The 18,520-nt window shown below is 37.0% G+C and overlaps 1 protein-coding gene across 3 annotated transcripts; it reads left to right on the top strand.

Annotated features, from left to right (window-relative positions):
• The first annotated feature begins 900 nt into the window (after positions 1-900).
• On the top strand, positions 901-16,241 carry krt222 (keratin 222). 3 transcript variants are annotated; one of them, XM_051909973.1, is made up of 11 exons: positions 901-1,047; positions 3,743-3,927; positions 4,022-4,232; positions 9,517-9,599; positions 10,675-10,828; positions 11,685-11,933; positions 12,990-13,094; positions 14,359-14,579; positions 14,819-15,000; positions 15,159-15,261; positions 15,709-16,241. In XM_051909973.1, exons 3-11 carry the CDS (start codon positions 4,035-4,037, stop codon positions 15,920-15,922), a joined length of 1,509 nt encoding a protein of 502 aa, XP_051765933.1. In that variant the 5' UTR covers positions 901-1,047; positions 3,743-3,927; positions 4,022-4,034; the 3' UTR covers positions 15,923-16,241. The 3 variants fall into 3 exon arrangements, with proteins under 3 accessions (XP_051765933.1, XP_051765932.1, XP_051765935.1); XM_051909972.1 differs by having other exon boundaries at positions 3,743-4,232; XM_051909975.1 differs by lacking the exon at positions 901-1,047 and having other exon boundaries at positions 3,396-4,232.
• Positions 16,242-18,520: the final 2,279 nt, after the last annotated feature.

Genomic DNA, 18,520 nt, shown 5'->3' with positions numbered 1-18,520 from the left:
ATGACTTGATCCAAAATGGGCCCTTTATATTGGTTACTCCGAATATTCATTTTTCCCGACATTCTTTCTCATAACAAAGCAATGACTTCTACACATAATTTTAATACCATTTTGCACTATGTTAATATATGATGTTATAAAATCATGGCAGAATAAAAAATATATACATTTATTACATTTTAAGATATTTTAATCACAAATGAAATGGCTGTATTGATCTTTGGACGGTTAAGCCAATTGACCTTTTGACACTTCAAAATCTTTAAAATACCTTTATATGTAGCAAAATATAATTAAATCCTTTTGGATTCAATAAAAGAGATCTAATTGTACTACCTTACATACTTTGGATGTCATATCTTTGTTTTTTATTATTATTAAAGCCTTTGGACAAAAAAATGACCTGTCACGTCATTGACCCATATATATATGTATTTACAGTTTACTTAAATTGCCATTTGATATATGAAAATGAATGAAGAAGAACATTGAAATAGATGGCACTATGAATACATAACTACAATAGCTATTGCCATTTGTAAAATGTTAAAGTATGATCTCATTCGGCTCAGGACTGTAGACGGGCGGGGACGACCGGGAACATGAAGGCCTTGTAAAAGACCGTGGGTAGTGTGTCACCTTCCGGATCTCAAAGTTAGCTGGTCCGAATTGACAGCTTCTGTTTTTTCCGTAAGCCACCTTGTAATTTAACTGTCGGACAGGTAGCCACATGCTCAGTCATTACTTGTTTGTAATTACCTGCACTCCCATTTCAGACAACTAATGAGACCACGTTGTTTTCTCATGAAGCAGCGCCGGGGGCCAGAACAGGTCGGGCAGCATTCCCTGTCCCGTAACTTCTGAGATGTTCAACCAGATGCATCGACACCCCAGGACCAGATGTGCGGGGTGGGTCCAGCAGAGACAGACGGTCTCTCTCTCTCACTGTACTGTGACTGCCACACTTCAATGATTTGCATCTAGAGGGAAATCACCAGGGCAGGGACAGTGGAGATGAAAAGGGGTGTGACGGGCGAGGGCGTGTTGGTAAGTCGAATGGCTTTTGTTTTGTTGTCTTCTGATGAACTTTCCCTGCATTGTGCTCTCTGAAGCTTTTACGTCACTTTGGTCCGGTAGATCAAACAGAATGAAGCTGACACAGTATTTACCATCATCGTTCTGATTATGCAACTGCATTTGTATGTTTAAAATCACAAATTGGGTGTTTTAATTAATAAACAAGTCATTCTTGTAGCACCATTTCGGTTTGTATGCAACTTCTTTCATTCATCTGTTTGTCTCAAATTCACAAGGCCATTAGATTTTTCTCTTTTATTTTTCTCTCAGTGAGCTAACAGCATGTTCTCTGGAGAGGCAAGGAATGGTGTTATTATAGATATATGAATTTTATATGAGCAATATCACACGAGTAGCCGTTCGATATGGCTGTATATCAGTACGGCTGTGATTTGGCCGTAGGTAATCACAGCGTGCTGATATACAGCCATATTGCATGGTTACTTGTGTGTTATTGCGATTATACAACACTTCGATGGCAAGAACAACAACGGATTGTCTTTAAAAACCCTCTTTTGTGAGGAACTACTTCCTTCCGCCACAGATTAAAATCTCATGTTGAGTTTAACAGTTGAGCTCAAGCCTCCGTTATTAATTCAATAACGTCACTTTAGAACTAGTAACAAAGGAATGCTGAGTCGCTTCATTGAAACTCTTTGTAATATGTAGAGAGAGATTAATGAGAGAGAGATCGCCTGCGAGTGCATTACCTGCATCTAGCTGATATTCTTCAGGTCAAGCTTATATTTATAATCACAAAATCAATTTGAATGTCTGCTGAGGAAAGCGATATCTTTGTCTTTGTCCTTTTAACATCAGGCTGTCATCACTCCCATGACAGCGCTAGTCAATGCATTTGTCAGTTTCGCTTCGTAAGATGTTGTTTAAAGTAAAAACATCCTTGTTTCAGTCCATTTCAATATAAAAGTCTTAAAGACTCATAAAGACAGTCTTTGCCGCCATCTAATGGTGTATTAATGTAACTTTTACTGAAGTCGAAATCACTAACGGACTCTTTCTCAATACCAAAAAATACAGCATGTTATTTATATAAAATTTTATTTATGAACAATAATATTTAAATTAACAACAATAGCCATTATAACAGTATAAGAAGTAAAATAGGAAATAAACACAAGCAAACAGTTCAGTCAAACATACAAAAGCAGCGCTCTAGTTAGTACAGGATTTAATTTCAATGTAAATATAAAGTTATGAAACTTAATACAGCCCTTAAGCCAAATCTACAAGAACAAGTAATATATATTAATAAGACCAAAGATTGCCCGTTTGAAATACCCAAAACGAATTATACTCATGTTTAAACACTATCTACATAAGAGCCAGCAGCAAATTCCCGAAGGACTGGCCGAGATGAAGCTGTTCTCTGCAGGTACATGAGCACTGAACGGTCGCTGACGGCCTAGAGCTCAAATCTCCGAAAGCGTCTAAACAAATTTTCAAATAGGCAGTATGTTTACATATAAATTGCATATCTGGGGTCTAAACTACATTCTCACCTAAAAAACTCTTAAAACTACATTCCATTACAAAATAACAGTAGTATCTAAAAAATATGGTGAGTTTGCTCGTCCACCATGACACTCGCTGTGAGAATGCTGACAGCGGAGTGATTCAAACGGTAAAACGGTTCCCGTGGCGATACCGGTAGAATATCGCATGGCTGGAAAGACCTCTCAGCCAATCAGATTCGAGAACCAGAAAGAACTGTTGTGTATATATATATATATATATATATATATATATATATATATATACATACACATAAAATGCATGCAATAAAAAATGCTTGCAAATCACTCTCCAAAAAATAATGGCCACCAATCATGTGTGAATCGGACTGATTAGATGGACTAATTAAAGTAAATAACTCACTAACTTATGCAGTATGTTAACTGTATAGAATATGCCAATATTCTTTATGCAGGCAATAATTAGATGGCATACTATATTTGATGCTAAGGATATGTTTTGAATGGCATTCCACCATACTACTCAAACTATGTATGCGGTATACACTGTGTTTACAGCATTTAATAATTACATGACATTCTATATCAAAGATTAAGGATATGTTTGCATACTATTTTTTTGCAGTATGTAGTGCATACTGGGTTCAAAATGCCAGTATGGTTTATGCATGGAGTAATCTAGAAAAGTTCTAGACCTTTATTATTCTTCCATGCTTTATTTCTCATTTCTAATCTATTTACAATATTTGTGAATAGCCCAGATAGTGAACATTCCTCATTGCATAGAAGATATAGTAACCTCTGTTCTAACATATGTTCAAAATGCCCAAAATGTTTTCGTTAAACCTCACAGCTTTAGTGAAACGCTCAAGCTGTAAGGCAGTTTGTATTTTGTAAGTATGCCCTGAAGGTCTTAGACATGCCTCGACATCGCAGCTCTGTAACCGAAGCCGAGTTCACCTAGACAGAAAAACTATTAGGTAAAAGAACTGAAGGCTTTATCAAATACTAGAATCTAATTGTGAAAACAAACACGCATATGCACACAGCCTACAGTGATACAAACAAACCGCACGAAAAATTAGCTACAAAAGCCAGCACAAAGAAAAAATGGACTTTGACCTGTGCAGTGTGTGTGTGTTGTTTATGTGTGAATTGGGACTGTAATCCAGGATCAGTGAGAACAAAAGCACCAGCAAAACTCGTGACACAAATTGTGGCCTCTTGCTTTTCACCTCGGCACGAGACCGGTGGGACCAAGGTCAGCCCCTTGCTCCCTGTTCCAGTGCCCCAGTACCGGTCCGACACCAAGGGCCAGGGAGAGGCCTGGTCCCTGTCCATAGAAGCCACGTCGACGGTCGGTATTCAAGCAAAATATTTACTCGGTAAACACCCCATCATCCGAGGTGTGGCAGGACAGCAAAGGCTCTGACACATTTTGTTTTGTTCAGAGCAAGGGGCCCGATGGAGGGACTGGAAGAGCCAAAAATGGCGCTTAGGGGCCTAAACAAAAGGCTGAAGGGGTTTCTGGAGCACATTAATCAGTTGGAAAAGACCAATTGGGACTTGGAGGAGAAGATCAGCGAGTGGGGAATGAGGAACATCACTCCTCGGCAGGACTGGAGCGACAAGGAGGCGCTGGCACAGGAACTTCGAGCTCAGGTGGGTTGGTGACGTTTGCGCTCATGTTATCTGCATCTTATCTTTCTCATTATGTTTGATATCCCAAGGCACTAATGCAATGTGGCCCTGAAAAACCCCTCAGACTGGCTTTGTGGTAATGAGTCTAATTAAGACATTAATGTGTTTTTTTCTCTCTCAGATGCATTATCTACGTGTAGTGTTTCTCAATTCGCCCCCCGGAGGCCCCACTGTGCATTTTAGGTGTCTCAGTACTTTGACACACCCAAAACAGGTCATGGAGCCTCTGCTAATGAGTTTAATCAGGCATGTCTGGTTAAAAGACATCAAAAATGTGCAGTTCTGGTGGCCCCCAGGGGCCCCATTGAGGTTGGTTGGTTTTTATTTGGCCCCAAATCTTTGTTAAATTAGTGCAACTACTATATTTGAAAGTACGCTTATGTTCAGAATAGCATACTATCAAACTACTCATATTATTTTGTAGTTTACAGTATGTGTACTGTGCAGCATGTAATAATTGCATGACATTTTATATTCAAAATTAAGGATTTTTTTTTTTTCATTATGACATACTATCCTCTTTTTTTTAATACTATTTATGCAGTATGTTAACTGTGGAGAGTAAGTCAATTTTCTGAATGCAGGCAATAATTTGCATATTATATTTGATACTAAGGATGCATTTAGAATGGCATACTGCAATACTATTCATACTATTTTTGCAGTATACACTATGTATACTGTGCAGCATTTAGTAATTACATGACATTCTATATTGAAGATTAAGGATATGTTTGTAATGGCATACTAGCATACTATTTTTTGCAGTATGCATAATATACTGGGTTCAAAATGCCAGTACAGCAAATGCATGCAGTAATCATATTACTGAATGTCATACTACTGTACTACTCATACTAATTATTAATTGTCTAGAATATGCCAAAATGTTGCATGTATGCAGCATGTACAGTACACTAAGTACAATGTACTATATATGAATCTAAGCATATGCTTGGAGTGACATTCTACCAAGTTACGCATACTACTTATGTATACTTCAGTACTCATACTACTCATACTGTATACTGTGCAGCACGTAATAATTACGTAACATTCTATATTCAAGATTAAGAATATGTTCTTTATGGCATACTATTTTTTCATAGTCTTTTTAATATTATTTTGCAGTATTACAGTATACTGAGTACAATTTGCCAATATTCTATGCATGCAATAAAGAATAATGATTTGTTTATGACATACTAATCTTTTTTGCATACTCTATTTTGCAGTATGCACTATGTACAGCATACTGGGTACAATATGCATGCAGCAATTAAACAGAATACTATATATCTGTGACTAAGGATATGTCCAGAATGCCATACTACCATAGTATGCATACTATTTATGCAGTAGGTTAACTGTGTAGAGTATGCCAATATTCTGTATGTATGCATTAATTAGATAACATACAGTACTATATATCTGAGACTAATAATGTTCAAAATGCCATACTATCATAGTATTTTTGCAGTATACAGTATGTACAGTATACTGTGCCACTTATAATAATTACATGACATTCTATATTCCAGATAGATTTGTTCATTGTGACATACTACTATTTTTGCATACTTTTCAGTATGCACTATTTACAGCATACTGGGTTCAATATGCATGTAGTAAATAGATGGCATACTACATGCAGTAATCACTGTACTACTCATACTAATTATTAATTGTCTAGAATATGTCAAAATGTTGCATGTGTGCAATAATTAGATGGAAAACTATGTTTGATACAAAGATAATAATTACATGACATTCGATATTCAAGATTAAGGATATGTTTTTTTTATGGCATACGACTCTTTTTGCATACTATTTTTCAAAGTCTTTTTAAAACTATTTTGCAGTATGTACAGTATACTGGGTATTCTGACTGTGCAGAGTATGCCGATATTCTGTATGCATGCTATATTTGATACTAAGGACATGTTTGGAATGGCATACTACCACACTACACATACTGTTTCTGCAGTATGCAGTATGTATATAGTGTACAGGATGCTAATATTTTGTATTACATTAATGCAATTACATACCATTCCCAATATGTGCAGTATACATCTACAACTACAATCACAATCCTGTACAGAATAAATATGGTATCCCACAATGCAATGCTTTTGAATTGATTTTCCATTTTCAGTGTGATAAATAATACAAAATCAACTGCAGTTTTTAACATCTAATACCTGATTTGGTCAGATTGCCAAGAGGTGAGACATTTTTAAGTAAAATTGGATAAGAGATGAAAATTATTACAACAATGTTGCATACTACAGTTTTTAATATTTATCTTTGCATACTATTTTTAGCACATCTTGAGCAGTATGTCATATACGACATGGTAGTAATACATTCTGAACAAAAACTAAAACAAAAGCACAATATGACCCATGTGAGCCTTTGTGACTAGTAGTTTGAGTTAGCATTTGCTGTATAAACACGTAAGCATTTACCATTAGCCTTACTAATTCATTATATCCCCTCAAAATACATTATATATGAGGGTGACTTTCAGTGACAATTGCAATGATTAACCATACATTATGCTGTCACAATGGCTCATGAATCATCAAAATGGCAGCCAGCCAATCAAAATGTGCTAGGCTAATATTGTGCTCCATGAGAAACAACATTCTAGAAAGTCGTTCTGCAGATAAACGCTTCATTTGGATTTGAGTACCAGCATATTGCTACTGCCACTGTATACTGTTTACTATTTGAAAAAAAATAGTATGGACAGATATGCATTATGCAAAAACGAATGTTTTAAAAACAATTTCAGTATGTCTATTTAGCATTTTTAATCCAAGTTTGTGTAAAATGTCTGATCAAGCAAACAAGAGGAATTGTGGGTAATATTGAAAGTCCAGCGCACTGCATTGTGGGATTCACAAACCCAGTGGAGTTCTAGTTTTATACAGCACATTTGACATATTTAGTAGGTCATCTGAGTAGGGTCATATAAAAATCAACTGTGCACAGCATACATACTATATTATGCTGAAATAGTATGTGTAGTATGCTGCTAATATACTATTTTGAACACAGTCTAAGATTTTAAACCATGTTTTTAGGCTGTTGGTAATTAGGTGACATGCTATAAGGATATGTTCAGAATGCCATACTACTGTACTACTATTTATGCAGTATTCAGTATGTGCAGTATACTGTGCCACTTATAATAATTACATTCTATATTCAAGATAATGATTTGTTCATTATGACATACTAATCTTTTTTGCATACTCTAATGCTATTTTACAGTATGCACTATGTACAGCATACTGGGTACAATATGCATACAGTAAATAAATGGTATCTACATATCTGTGACTAAGGATATGTCCAGAATGCCATACTATCACACTACTCATACTATTTTTGCAGTATTCAGTATGTAAAGTATATTGTGCCGCTTATAATAATTACATGACATTCTATATTCAAGAATAATGATTTGTTTATGACATACTAATCTTTTTGAATACTCTATTTTGCAGTATGCACTATATACAGCATACTGCGTACAATATGCATGCAGTAATTAAACAGAATACTATATATTTGTGACTAAGGATATGTCCAGATGCCATACTACCATAGTACGCATACTATTTATGCAGTAGGTTAACTGTGTAGAGTATGCTAATATTCTGTATATATCTATTAATTAGATGACATACATTACTATTTCTGAGACTAATAATGTCCAAAATGCCATACTATCATACCATTTTTGCAGTATACAGTATGTACAGTATACTGTGTCACTTATAATAATTACATGACATTCTATATTCCAGACTGATTTGTTCATTGTGACATACTACTTTTGCATACTTTTCAGTATGCACTATTTACAGCATACTGGGTACAATATGCATGTAGTAAATAGATGGCATACTACATATCTGTGACTTAGGATATGTCCAGAATGCCATACTACCATAGTATTCATACTATGCAGTATGTTAACTGGTATGCATTACTTAGATGACATGGAGTGCTATATTTCTGAGACTAATAATGTACAAAATGCCATATTATCACACTACTCATACTATTTTTGTAGTATGTAAAGTATATTGTGGCACTTATAATAATTACCTGACATCCTATATTCAAGATTAATGATTTGTTCATTACCCTTTTTGCATACTATTTTGCAGTATGCACTATGTACAGCATACTGGGTACAACATGCTTGTATTAATTAGATGGCATATTTAAGACTAGGATATGTTCAGAATGCTGTGCTACTACTCATACTATTGTGCAGTATGCAATAATTATGTGAGGTTCTATTTTCAAGATTAAAAGGTTAGTTCACCCAAAAATGAAAGTCTTAATGGTTTGGAACGGCATGAGGGTGAGTAATTAATGACAGAATTTTCTTTTTTGGATGAACTAATTCTTTAAGGATATGTTCATTATGACCTACTACTGTTTTGCATATTACGTTGCTTAGTTTTTTTTTTTAACAGACTAAGACTTTAAACCAGACTGTAGGCTTCTGCTTTGACTTCAGTGGGACTAACAGGTATTTTAACTGTTAGACAGATGCCTATCACCTGTGTTTCCTAAAACCGTTCCGGTGCCAGAGGCCATAATGACCTTGCGAAAGCTCATTAATCCTTTCGCACCTGGCTTGATCTTTGACCCTAACATAATAACATCCTGCAAAATATTTGCAAAAATGCAGATAACATAGTTTAAAATAGACTTGTGATGTCTTATGTGTTGGATAGCTAACTGTTTTATGTGTTCTGGGGGGGGAATCAATCAGTCCGTCAAGATACAATCAATGCATTGAGCAATGTGCACAACAAGCCTTAAGTGAAAAATCCTGGCAGCATTTTAGTCCTCATAACTTCCTTTAGACGTGGTATTTTGCATGAACTGAGTCTGTCAGGCAGTAGATAGCAAGAAAAACCGCATGTTGATGCACACCTACATACACCCTGATCTTTCACACTGAGAATTCAGAAATGATTTTTTGTTCCCATGATTAGATGGGTGTTGACAGCCATTTATCATCAGTGAGCCTTGTAAGCTTTTTTTCCTTTTCTTTTTTTTCTTTCTTTTTTAATAGTAAATTGTATTATAATCCTGATCCAATTGCTCAAGAGGGTAATTTCTACCCATGGGCAATTATAATGTTTTTTTATCTTAATTATATGCATTTTTATTTCTCCTAATTCTCCTCCTCCTGTGTTTGTTTTGGCAGGTTAGCATGATCCTACTGGAAAATGCAGAAGTTTTGTTACAATCCGATGCAGTGAAACTCAGGGCAGCACATTTAAAGACCAGGTTAGAAACTCTCAGTAAGCAAGAAATATTAAAATCACCTTAAATTACCACGTTTAAAAATTATTATTAATTTTATTATTATTATTATTTTAAAGAGGAAAGTTAAAGGTTGAGCACTTTGCATTGTGGGATACACACTACCCAACCCAGCATGTTTTGTATATTTGTCCAAATGTAGTATGTCAGAAAATTTGCATAATGTGCACTGCATTCCGAACATGCCAATGGAATATTTCACATCAAAAGTACTAATTATATTGAATTGAACATTTGATTGCCCTCTTGTGGTGGGAATCAGCACGTGCCTGGAAAAAACACTGAATGCATAAAAATGAATTAAGCTAAAATAAAACAAATATGACACATTATCTTTTAATACATAAGATCATAAATCTGACTGTCATAGAAAGTCAGTGCCTTGTTGGTTAAATATGATCGGCTCATTGCATTTTATTTATTTATTTATTTTAATAACAGTGAGCTTGCACTTAGACTGTATATTTAAATGTAATTGGGTTACATATATGATGTTGATTACCAAAACAAAAAATGTGTTGACAAATATTTCAATGTTTGCCTCATATAACTTCAATGTAAGTATGTTTCTGAAGTTAGAATCAAAATGTTTTTAATGTGGAATAATCCTTTTAAGGCGGGTTTCCTCAACTGGAAGTTTCCTTTGGGGTTTGTGAGAAATGGCAATTTAATACTTAATAATGTATAATACCGAAATATAATGAGAATAAGTAAAGGATGTTGTAAAATTAATGATATTTTGAAAAGATGAATTTTCCTTAAATTATTAGTGCTTTTGATGACCTTTGACCCTAAAAGATATTTTTTTCATTTGTGAAAATTATTATTAATATAATAATAATTATTTATTTTAGTTCATTGTTTTTTGGGGCTGACATTCTCAATTGTCAAGTCGATTTATAAATGTATCTGCATAAAACATGTTTTAGTTTTAAATGCGTTTTAAGGTTAAAAATGCAGTTTAGCTTTATATAAAAACAATAGTAGTCCATTGTGTGTCTTTCATTTAGATATTTAAGTTATGTGTATGTGTGTGTAGGTGTGAAACTGAGGAGAAACTCCGTCTCCTAAAGGAGCAGGAGGTCTCACAGCTGAAGATGAAGAAGAAAGAGGTGGAGATGGCCAACACACTGCTGGAAAAGCAGCTTTATGAATCCCAAAATGAGTTACAACACATCATGGAAGAACATGAGGTGGAGACAGTGTGTGTGTGTGTGTGTGTGTGTGTTTGAATGTCAGTTAGTGATAGTGTGTCTAATTGTTTGTCATTCTGCATGTCATGTCAGTCACATTCAGCATTTAATGAGAGAAACCTTGACGTCTGTCTTTAGTACAAATACTTGTTAAAAATGTTCCCTAATGTCTTAGTGCCAAGCTGCGGTTTGCCTTGGGGAAAGGGTGTGTGTGTGTGTGTGTGTGTTTATGTGTGTTTGTGAGGAATGGTGGACTGTTTCTCTACACATCATCTCTGAACTCACACAACCTTCACCCAATACAGTTGGAGTAAATGTGAAAAATATGGTCACATTTCTGTAAAATCAAAAGAATATAAAGAAATTATATTATGTATTATATACATTATATAATGTATTGTTCTTTTAACAGTTATCAGTTGTCTCACTCAATTGTAGTTACTACTTTTTACAATTGTACGGCAGCAAAAAATCAAACTTCTGTCTGTGAGTGAACAAAGTTTCAGCCCCAATGTAAATACCTCCATAGGAATCAACTGTTTCGATTTAAAATCTTGTTTGCAGCAAATATTTGGTATTGGCGTGAACAGATCTTTATCGTTTTGTCTCAGAGGTTTAAGAATAACATTATCTATCCTTTTTATGTAACTTCTTCATAACTGGCTGGGCCAATGACAGTTGAATTTGGGTGGCAGATGTCTGAATGACACGTTTTTGTTGTTGTGAACTCGGGTGTTTTGGTCAGACTCTTGAATCTCAAAAGATGAAGGACATTTTGATTCCTCGTGAGAGGAGCCCTTTAAATTCTCCTCTTCCTCCCTTTCGTTTTCCACCCCCCCTTCTCGTTGGCTGACAGAGAGAGCTGGATCAGCACCAGCGGCGAGCAGTAGAGGAGTGTGATAGAGTGCTAGCGCAGGTTGCTGCAGGAGAGGATGGCAGAGGAATGGATCTCTGCCGGACTAGCACCCAGTGCGACCACTCCAGCCCAGCCCAGAGCAGCCCTGACTCAGCCATGCCACCAAATCCAGCCCCAGGCTCCTGCCCCACTTCACAGACAAGGCCCCGAAAGGATGCAACCAGCCCTACAGCTGCGTTTCCGCCACAGGTATGAGTATTTGCTCTCTCTCTCTCTCTCTCTCTCTCTCTCTCTCCTTCAAACACTCTCTATGGTCTGCTGGCCAGGGCACTGCAGAGCAGTCGTAGTGTGTGTGCGTGTGTGAGGGATTGAAAAGACTGCTAAACATCCATTATTATTCAAAACAGAATGAGGGATGTCAGTCCCATTGAGCATAACCATTGTCTTTTGTCTGTTCTCATCAGTAGGTGTTTGCTTATTTGTCTTCCTGCAAATTTATGCCCTCACACAAAAACACGGGCCATTGGCCTCATAATTCTCCTTGAAAAACAACAACTCACTGCAGCATGTCTTTATGAAAACTCCTGTGATAAATTGAGGGTATTTATGCCATAGTACTCCAAGGTACTTGGTAGATGTCCAAAAACACTCTACTACCAATGAACATGTCAAAAACAAGGATTTACATGGTACCATGACACGTGTTTAAAAAAAAATCTCCCAGTGAACAGCTATGATACCTTGTTCATAAACATGGCAGTATAATAATGGCGCTATGTCCAAAAACATGGTAGTACTATGGTACTTTTTGTTAGTGTGAGCCTCCTGTTTGATCAAGTTGTTGTAATACACAAATGTATTAATTTATAGTTCATATTGCAAAAGACTACATGTTGTTTTTGGAACAAGTACTTTGGAACACATGCAGATAATTTTCCATTTCTGTGGAACTGTGCTGTTGTTCTTATCAGATGGAGACTGAATTGATTCCGAGACTGTGATATATATTAGCTCAGACCACAAGAGCATCAGTTCTGTTTTCTTTAATGTGATCTATTGTGTTACCAGTGCTAAGTACCACTTTAGCACATAACTTTATTTTGTAATGTAAAATTATGCGTAATTAAAACAATAAGCCAGAGAGGCTATGTATTAAAGTCATTTTACCATGACTAAGAGATGTCCTAAGGCACAGTGCGGTGAAACCTCCCTAAACCATGGTAAGCAACATAAAAAAGCATTAAGGTTTATTGTTGTCTGCGGTATTCTTATGTATACACTGTGTGTGCTGGGGTTTGTGTGTAGGTGAGAGCAGGTGATGAGGTCCTGAAGGAGGCACGAGCCGAGCTCACTGAGGCCCGAAAGCGATGGCACCGTCTACAGGTCGAGATTGAATCGCTACATGCCTTGGTGCGTTAAACTCCCACAAACATACCCACAGACACACCTGGACACACACTTCAATTCAGCAAGATGTAGACACACCTAAACACACACTTTCATTTCACCTTAACACATGACACACAAATTAAAATATCATTTATTGCTACATTGCATACATGCAGGTCATGTGCCAGATCTAAATTTCGGTACCTCCAGAATTGTATTCAACCACTATTTTAGTAGATCAAACAACTCATTTGCGGTGCAGATCGAGTGTTAAATGCACATCAACACTTTACCTTGAGGGAACGGGTGACGAATCCCTTTTGGATACGTCACCATTCCTTATTTAAGGACCTCATAATTTACAAATCAAGTACTGAGGATAACCACAAATGGCCAATTCATGTAACAATAGTTTTTTCATTAAAGATTTTGGCTATTTATCTGAAGGTTGTGGGCTCAAATCCCAGAGCCTAAACCCTATTGTAGGCACCATGTTGAGCCCTGAATTGAGCCCTGGGAATCTAACCCAAGCCCTTAGTTTTGGGAGAGCCTTGTTCTACCACTTGACCCCCAGTTCATGAATTGTAGAATTATTGGGATTTCCAGTGACCATTGTGTCCTTGATCAAGATACTTAATGGTGGTGGCTTTGTGGTTAAACTCAAGGATGATAAACAGAAGGTTGCTAGTTTGATGTCAGGCAAGGCATGATTGACATGCCATCACCATTGTGCCCATGTGCCAGCCTCTTAACCTTATATCCAGGGGGTTATTGTCAGTTTCTGGAATATTGCTAGTTTGATCCCTGCAAAGTAGGGTCCTTGAGTCTATTGTGCCAAGGTACTCAATTCCCGGTTCCTTCAGGGGGACCGTCAGTAAAAGAAATGTCTATGGTTCAATCACCATAAGGTGCAATTCATGAGCCATCATCATTGTGCTCTTGAGCAAGGCACCTAATCCCAGGTTGCTCCAGTGGGATTGTCCCAGTAAAACATGATGTCATCACATGGATCATCATCTAAGGACTTTGTGGGGGAAGATGACTGACCACTAAAATGACTTGCCCTAAACAGAAGTTGCCTTTCATGTGTTGCTTGACCCTACAAACTTTTAGTCACTGTCCACTATTTCCGACCCCCTATTCCATTCCACCCACCCTGGAGATCCATCCCTCAATCCATCCATTCTCAAACCGCTTGTAGGGTCACAGGAATGCTGGAGCCCAGTATCTCATGCTGACCCTGTTGATGTTGGTAATAAATAACAAATCTGTTTTATCCCACCAGGAGAGGAGTCTCCAAAGCTCCCTACGCCACACTCAGCTCCAGTACTCCGTGCAACTCAAGGATCTGTCCCGGTCTGTGAGGAGTCTGGAGTCTGAGTTAAAAACGGTGCGGGATGGCCTGGAAGTCCAGAGGCAAAACCACAGCCAGCTCCTCAACACCAAGATGAGGCTGGAGAAAGAGATTGCAACCTATAGGAAACTCTTAGAAAACGAGGAGGGGAGGTAGGGAAGGGAAAGATTCACTGCGGTGTATGCAATAAAACTGTTAGCACACGCTCAGACTTGTATAATGGGGTTTATGCAACTACCAATGTAATACACTGGAATTTCTACAGGGTTGGCACTGCGCCCTTGATATTATGCACAGTCAGTCAACCCAAAGAAGTTTCTTTCTAAGGTTCCAAAGAAGTCGAGCGTGGTCTTGAATCAAACCAGCTTCTTCTTTCACTCTTGAACTGCAGGTTTCTGACCTCAGATGGTCAGTCTCTAAAGCTAAAGCCATGGAAAGGGTCAGTTCCTGCTCCAGAGCAGAACGGTATACCCAACGGATGTGACGAGGATATTGCTGAGCCATTCTTTACTGAGAGAACACCAAAAAGAAGCCCGGCCCTTCAACGACAGCAGAGTCTTGTCACCCTGACAGGTGAATATGATGTAAAACACCATCAAACTCATTGTCCAACCTAACACTAGCACTGAAATGCATCTTGTTTCAGGTGTCATTCATTATACAGTGGTGAGCCTGAGAGATGTTGGCTTTCAATGGCTTTCCATGCAACTCTGTTTGTGTTTTTCATCCAGAACCAGTCAGAAACACAGACGGGGAGATCTGTACTGTGAAGACTCAAGAGATTCTGGAAGGAAATGTAGTGAGGGAGAGTGCCGAGGGTCACGGAAATGTGGAGTGAGTTTACATTAGACTCATTTTCAAGCTTTGCTTAGCTGCACTGAAGAACCATAAGCATTTCACACCTTAAAGGGTTAGTTCACCCAAAAATGAAAATTCTGTCATTTATTACTCACCCTCATGTCGTTCCACACCCGTTCATCTTCTATATTGCTGCCTACGGACGAGTCATATACCTCTCATCTCATCAAAAATATCTTAATTTGTGTTTTGAAGAAGAACAAAGGTCTTACAGGTTTGGAACGACATCAGGAGGAGCCATCAATGACAGAATTTTTATTTTTGGGTGAACTGACTCTTTGAGGTCTTGACATGTTTGATCTTGCATTTGACTTAGCAGGCAATAAAAATTATGGTACAATTATTCTGCATCATCATTTTATGTTCCAAACTGCCTTGTAAACTTATTTTGTTGCTTACTACTTTGCTTTTTGTGTGCTATAGGACAGAGAAGATTGATAAGGTCATCAGGCAGTGGGAAGGCTCATTCTTTAAAGGAAATCCCAAGCTGAGAAAGAAGTCCGTGTCTCTGCGTTTCGACCTTCACATGGCTGTAGCGGACGAGGGCTGCAGCCAAACAAAACAGGACAGTCTCCCTAACGTGGAGGTCCGTCTGGTCATGAGACGGTCTCGCAGCATACCCACCTTTGCGCAGTGATGTCACAATGCTACTGCACCACAACTGTGACATCACCATGCTACCAGCATCACAACTGTGACCTCACAATGCTACTGCATCACAATTAAGTAGTGGTGACCACGTCTCAATTTCTTAGCGGCTAATGAAAAGTCAATCACTTTAATGACGTCATAGAACTTTTGCCATTTGAGAGGAAAAAACGTCAAATCATCAGTAAAACCAAATTGCTCTTATGATTGTAATGAATTAACTGCACATAAAGCTACTTTAAGAAATTGCAAGCAAAATTAATTTGTAATTGATTTATTTTAAAAAATAAATAGAGAGTATGTATGTCTTGCGGTGTTTCAGATTTCGTGCATTGTGACTTTAGAGTGTGACGTTCTCTGTGGACACTCTACTGCCACATTATTTTTGATCATTAGTATATATTACATTACTCAAAATATAGAATAACAATTGGTTTGTGAAAATGCATTTAGTTTATATATTTATAGAGCTTAGTCTTGATTCTCACGATGAAAAATGGACAATGTGGATACAGACAAGTTTTCACATTCAGTGCAGCGTAACAACAGATGCCTTATTGCATTTGGCAAATGCTACTAGAACTAATTTTACACTCCAGTGAATGCTACAGGAGTATCAAGTTCTGTTTCTGCAGGTAGCTGTAGTGTGAACCAAAACAAAATATTGTGAAATTTGCAAGAGCAGCAAAACTAAAAAGCAGCCAAAACAAAAGATTTATGGCGACACAGATGTACTGTCCTTACGTTTACAAAATGAGTAGCAGTGAAAGTCGTCAGTCTATCACTGCGGAGAGAACGAGATGCTACAAGTAAAATGTTGACTACAAATTACTCTACTAACTACACTCGCCTCTAAAAGTTACATTGCTTCGTATTACGAATGCATATAGTTTACACTTCATTTAAAGTGCAAATACTGTGTCTTCCAATCTAAAATTATGCAGGATCATACTTCAAACAAAAAAAAGAAAAAAAAAGAAGTGCATTTCTCATCTGCATTCAAATGATTTACTAGGGGTGTAACACAAAACTCATGGTTCGGTACGTAACCCGGTTTTGAAGTCACGTTCGGTACGGGTTCGGTACAGCAGGTTGGGAGAAAACTAAACATTAAATTGCTTCTTCTTTTTTTATTAAACAGTGGTTTACTGAACAAATTGTGTCTCTGTCTTTAAATATATTATAAAAGTTTCTTAAGGATAAAAAAATTATCTCTGCTAATGCTATAAACTCTGTAGGGAGCCCTTACTTGAACAACTGAGCCCAAGCTATTAGCCTAAATTCAATCGCTATTTATTTTTAATAATCAACACTCAAATAACAATTAACTTAACAATAAACAACATTAACTTTAAAATCTAATTATAAAATTAAGTTTTACTCCAATTAATTGTTGAAATATAATCATTTATACACAGTGGCTGTCATTTTCACGACAGATTTCTTTAAACATACATTAAATAATCAAGACATCACTAACAGGTTAAGTAAAATATAATGAACATATAGGCTAATATAGTGCATATAAAAAGCGAAAGAGTTAATTTCTCTGGCGAACTAACAAGCTGTGGACACTGAATGGCTTTTCTGAGGTAAATGCTATGTGACATATTGTTTACAGGCTGTTTTTGTTTTATGTCTTTTCACCGTTGAAACACTGATTGAGCGATTACAAGAGATGTGACCGTTTCAGTAAGTTGTACTGTATCTTTCAACATATCTTTAGATGTTCATTCATGTTTAGGCAGGCTATTAAAGAGAAAGAGATGATCGCGTTCACTTTGATTTTCTGTTTGAATTTCGTGGACAGAATTTGAAGGATTACGCTTTGTTTCTTATCGAAAGTAACAAAACGCAGAGCTTATTGCTATTAACAGGAGACCTTAATGTTGCAATGTAATGCATTCGGTACACACGTGCACTGTACCGAAAGCCCTGTACCGAAACGGTTTGGTGTGAATACGTGTTACGTTAAACCCCTATTACAAACCCTACCTCTGGTTGTTGTTGTTGTACTGTAAATACATGGGGTTCTTCCTGGTGCAACAAAGAAATGAATACATATATTTAATTTGAAGTAAATCTAAATGAATCTATATCCCTGAAATATGAATATCACCTCAATGGGCTTAGTTAGCATTTTAGTTTATGTAATGCACACTCTGGTGTCATAGGATAACCTTTCATCTCCTACCCAAGGGATTGTGACTCACTTTAAGAAATGCGAAGAGAAATTACACTGTATGCATTGGTAAAGATGCTTGATTGATATGCACTTTAGAGGATTCAAATCGAAACCTTTCCTGCTAACTTTCTGAATTTTATCTGTATTCAACATTCTTTTTCGAGATGACTATGTTGCTTTTTGTGAAACATTTTTTTTTTTTTTTAATCTGTATAATATCCATAAGCTGTGCCCTGCTGAGTGATTTGGCTTATACACTGTATGACAGGTGCTAATAAAGCTATTATTATTTCCAGATGAGCTATTTATGTTATGAGGAAAGCTGTCCAAAGACACTTCAATATATAGACCTGAGTGCTTGGAAAACTAGAACACAACATGGACGTCCCAGTTAACCCTGGA

This window comes from Ctenopharyngodon idella, chromosome 10, assembly GCF_019924925.1.
Source record: "Ctenopharyngodon idella isolate HZGC_01 chromosome 10, HZGC01, whole genome shotgun sequence".
Classification (NCBI taxonomy): domain Eukaryota; kingdom Metazoa; phylum Chordata; class Actinopteri; order Cypriniformes; family Xenocyprididae; genus Ctenopharyngodon; species Ctenopharyngodon idella.
This window is presented reverse-complemented; position numbering and strand designations above follow the sequence as displayed.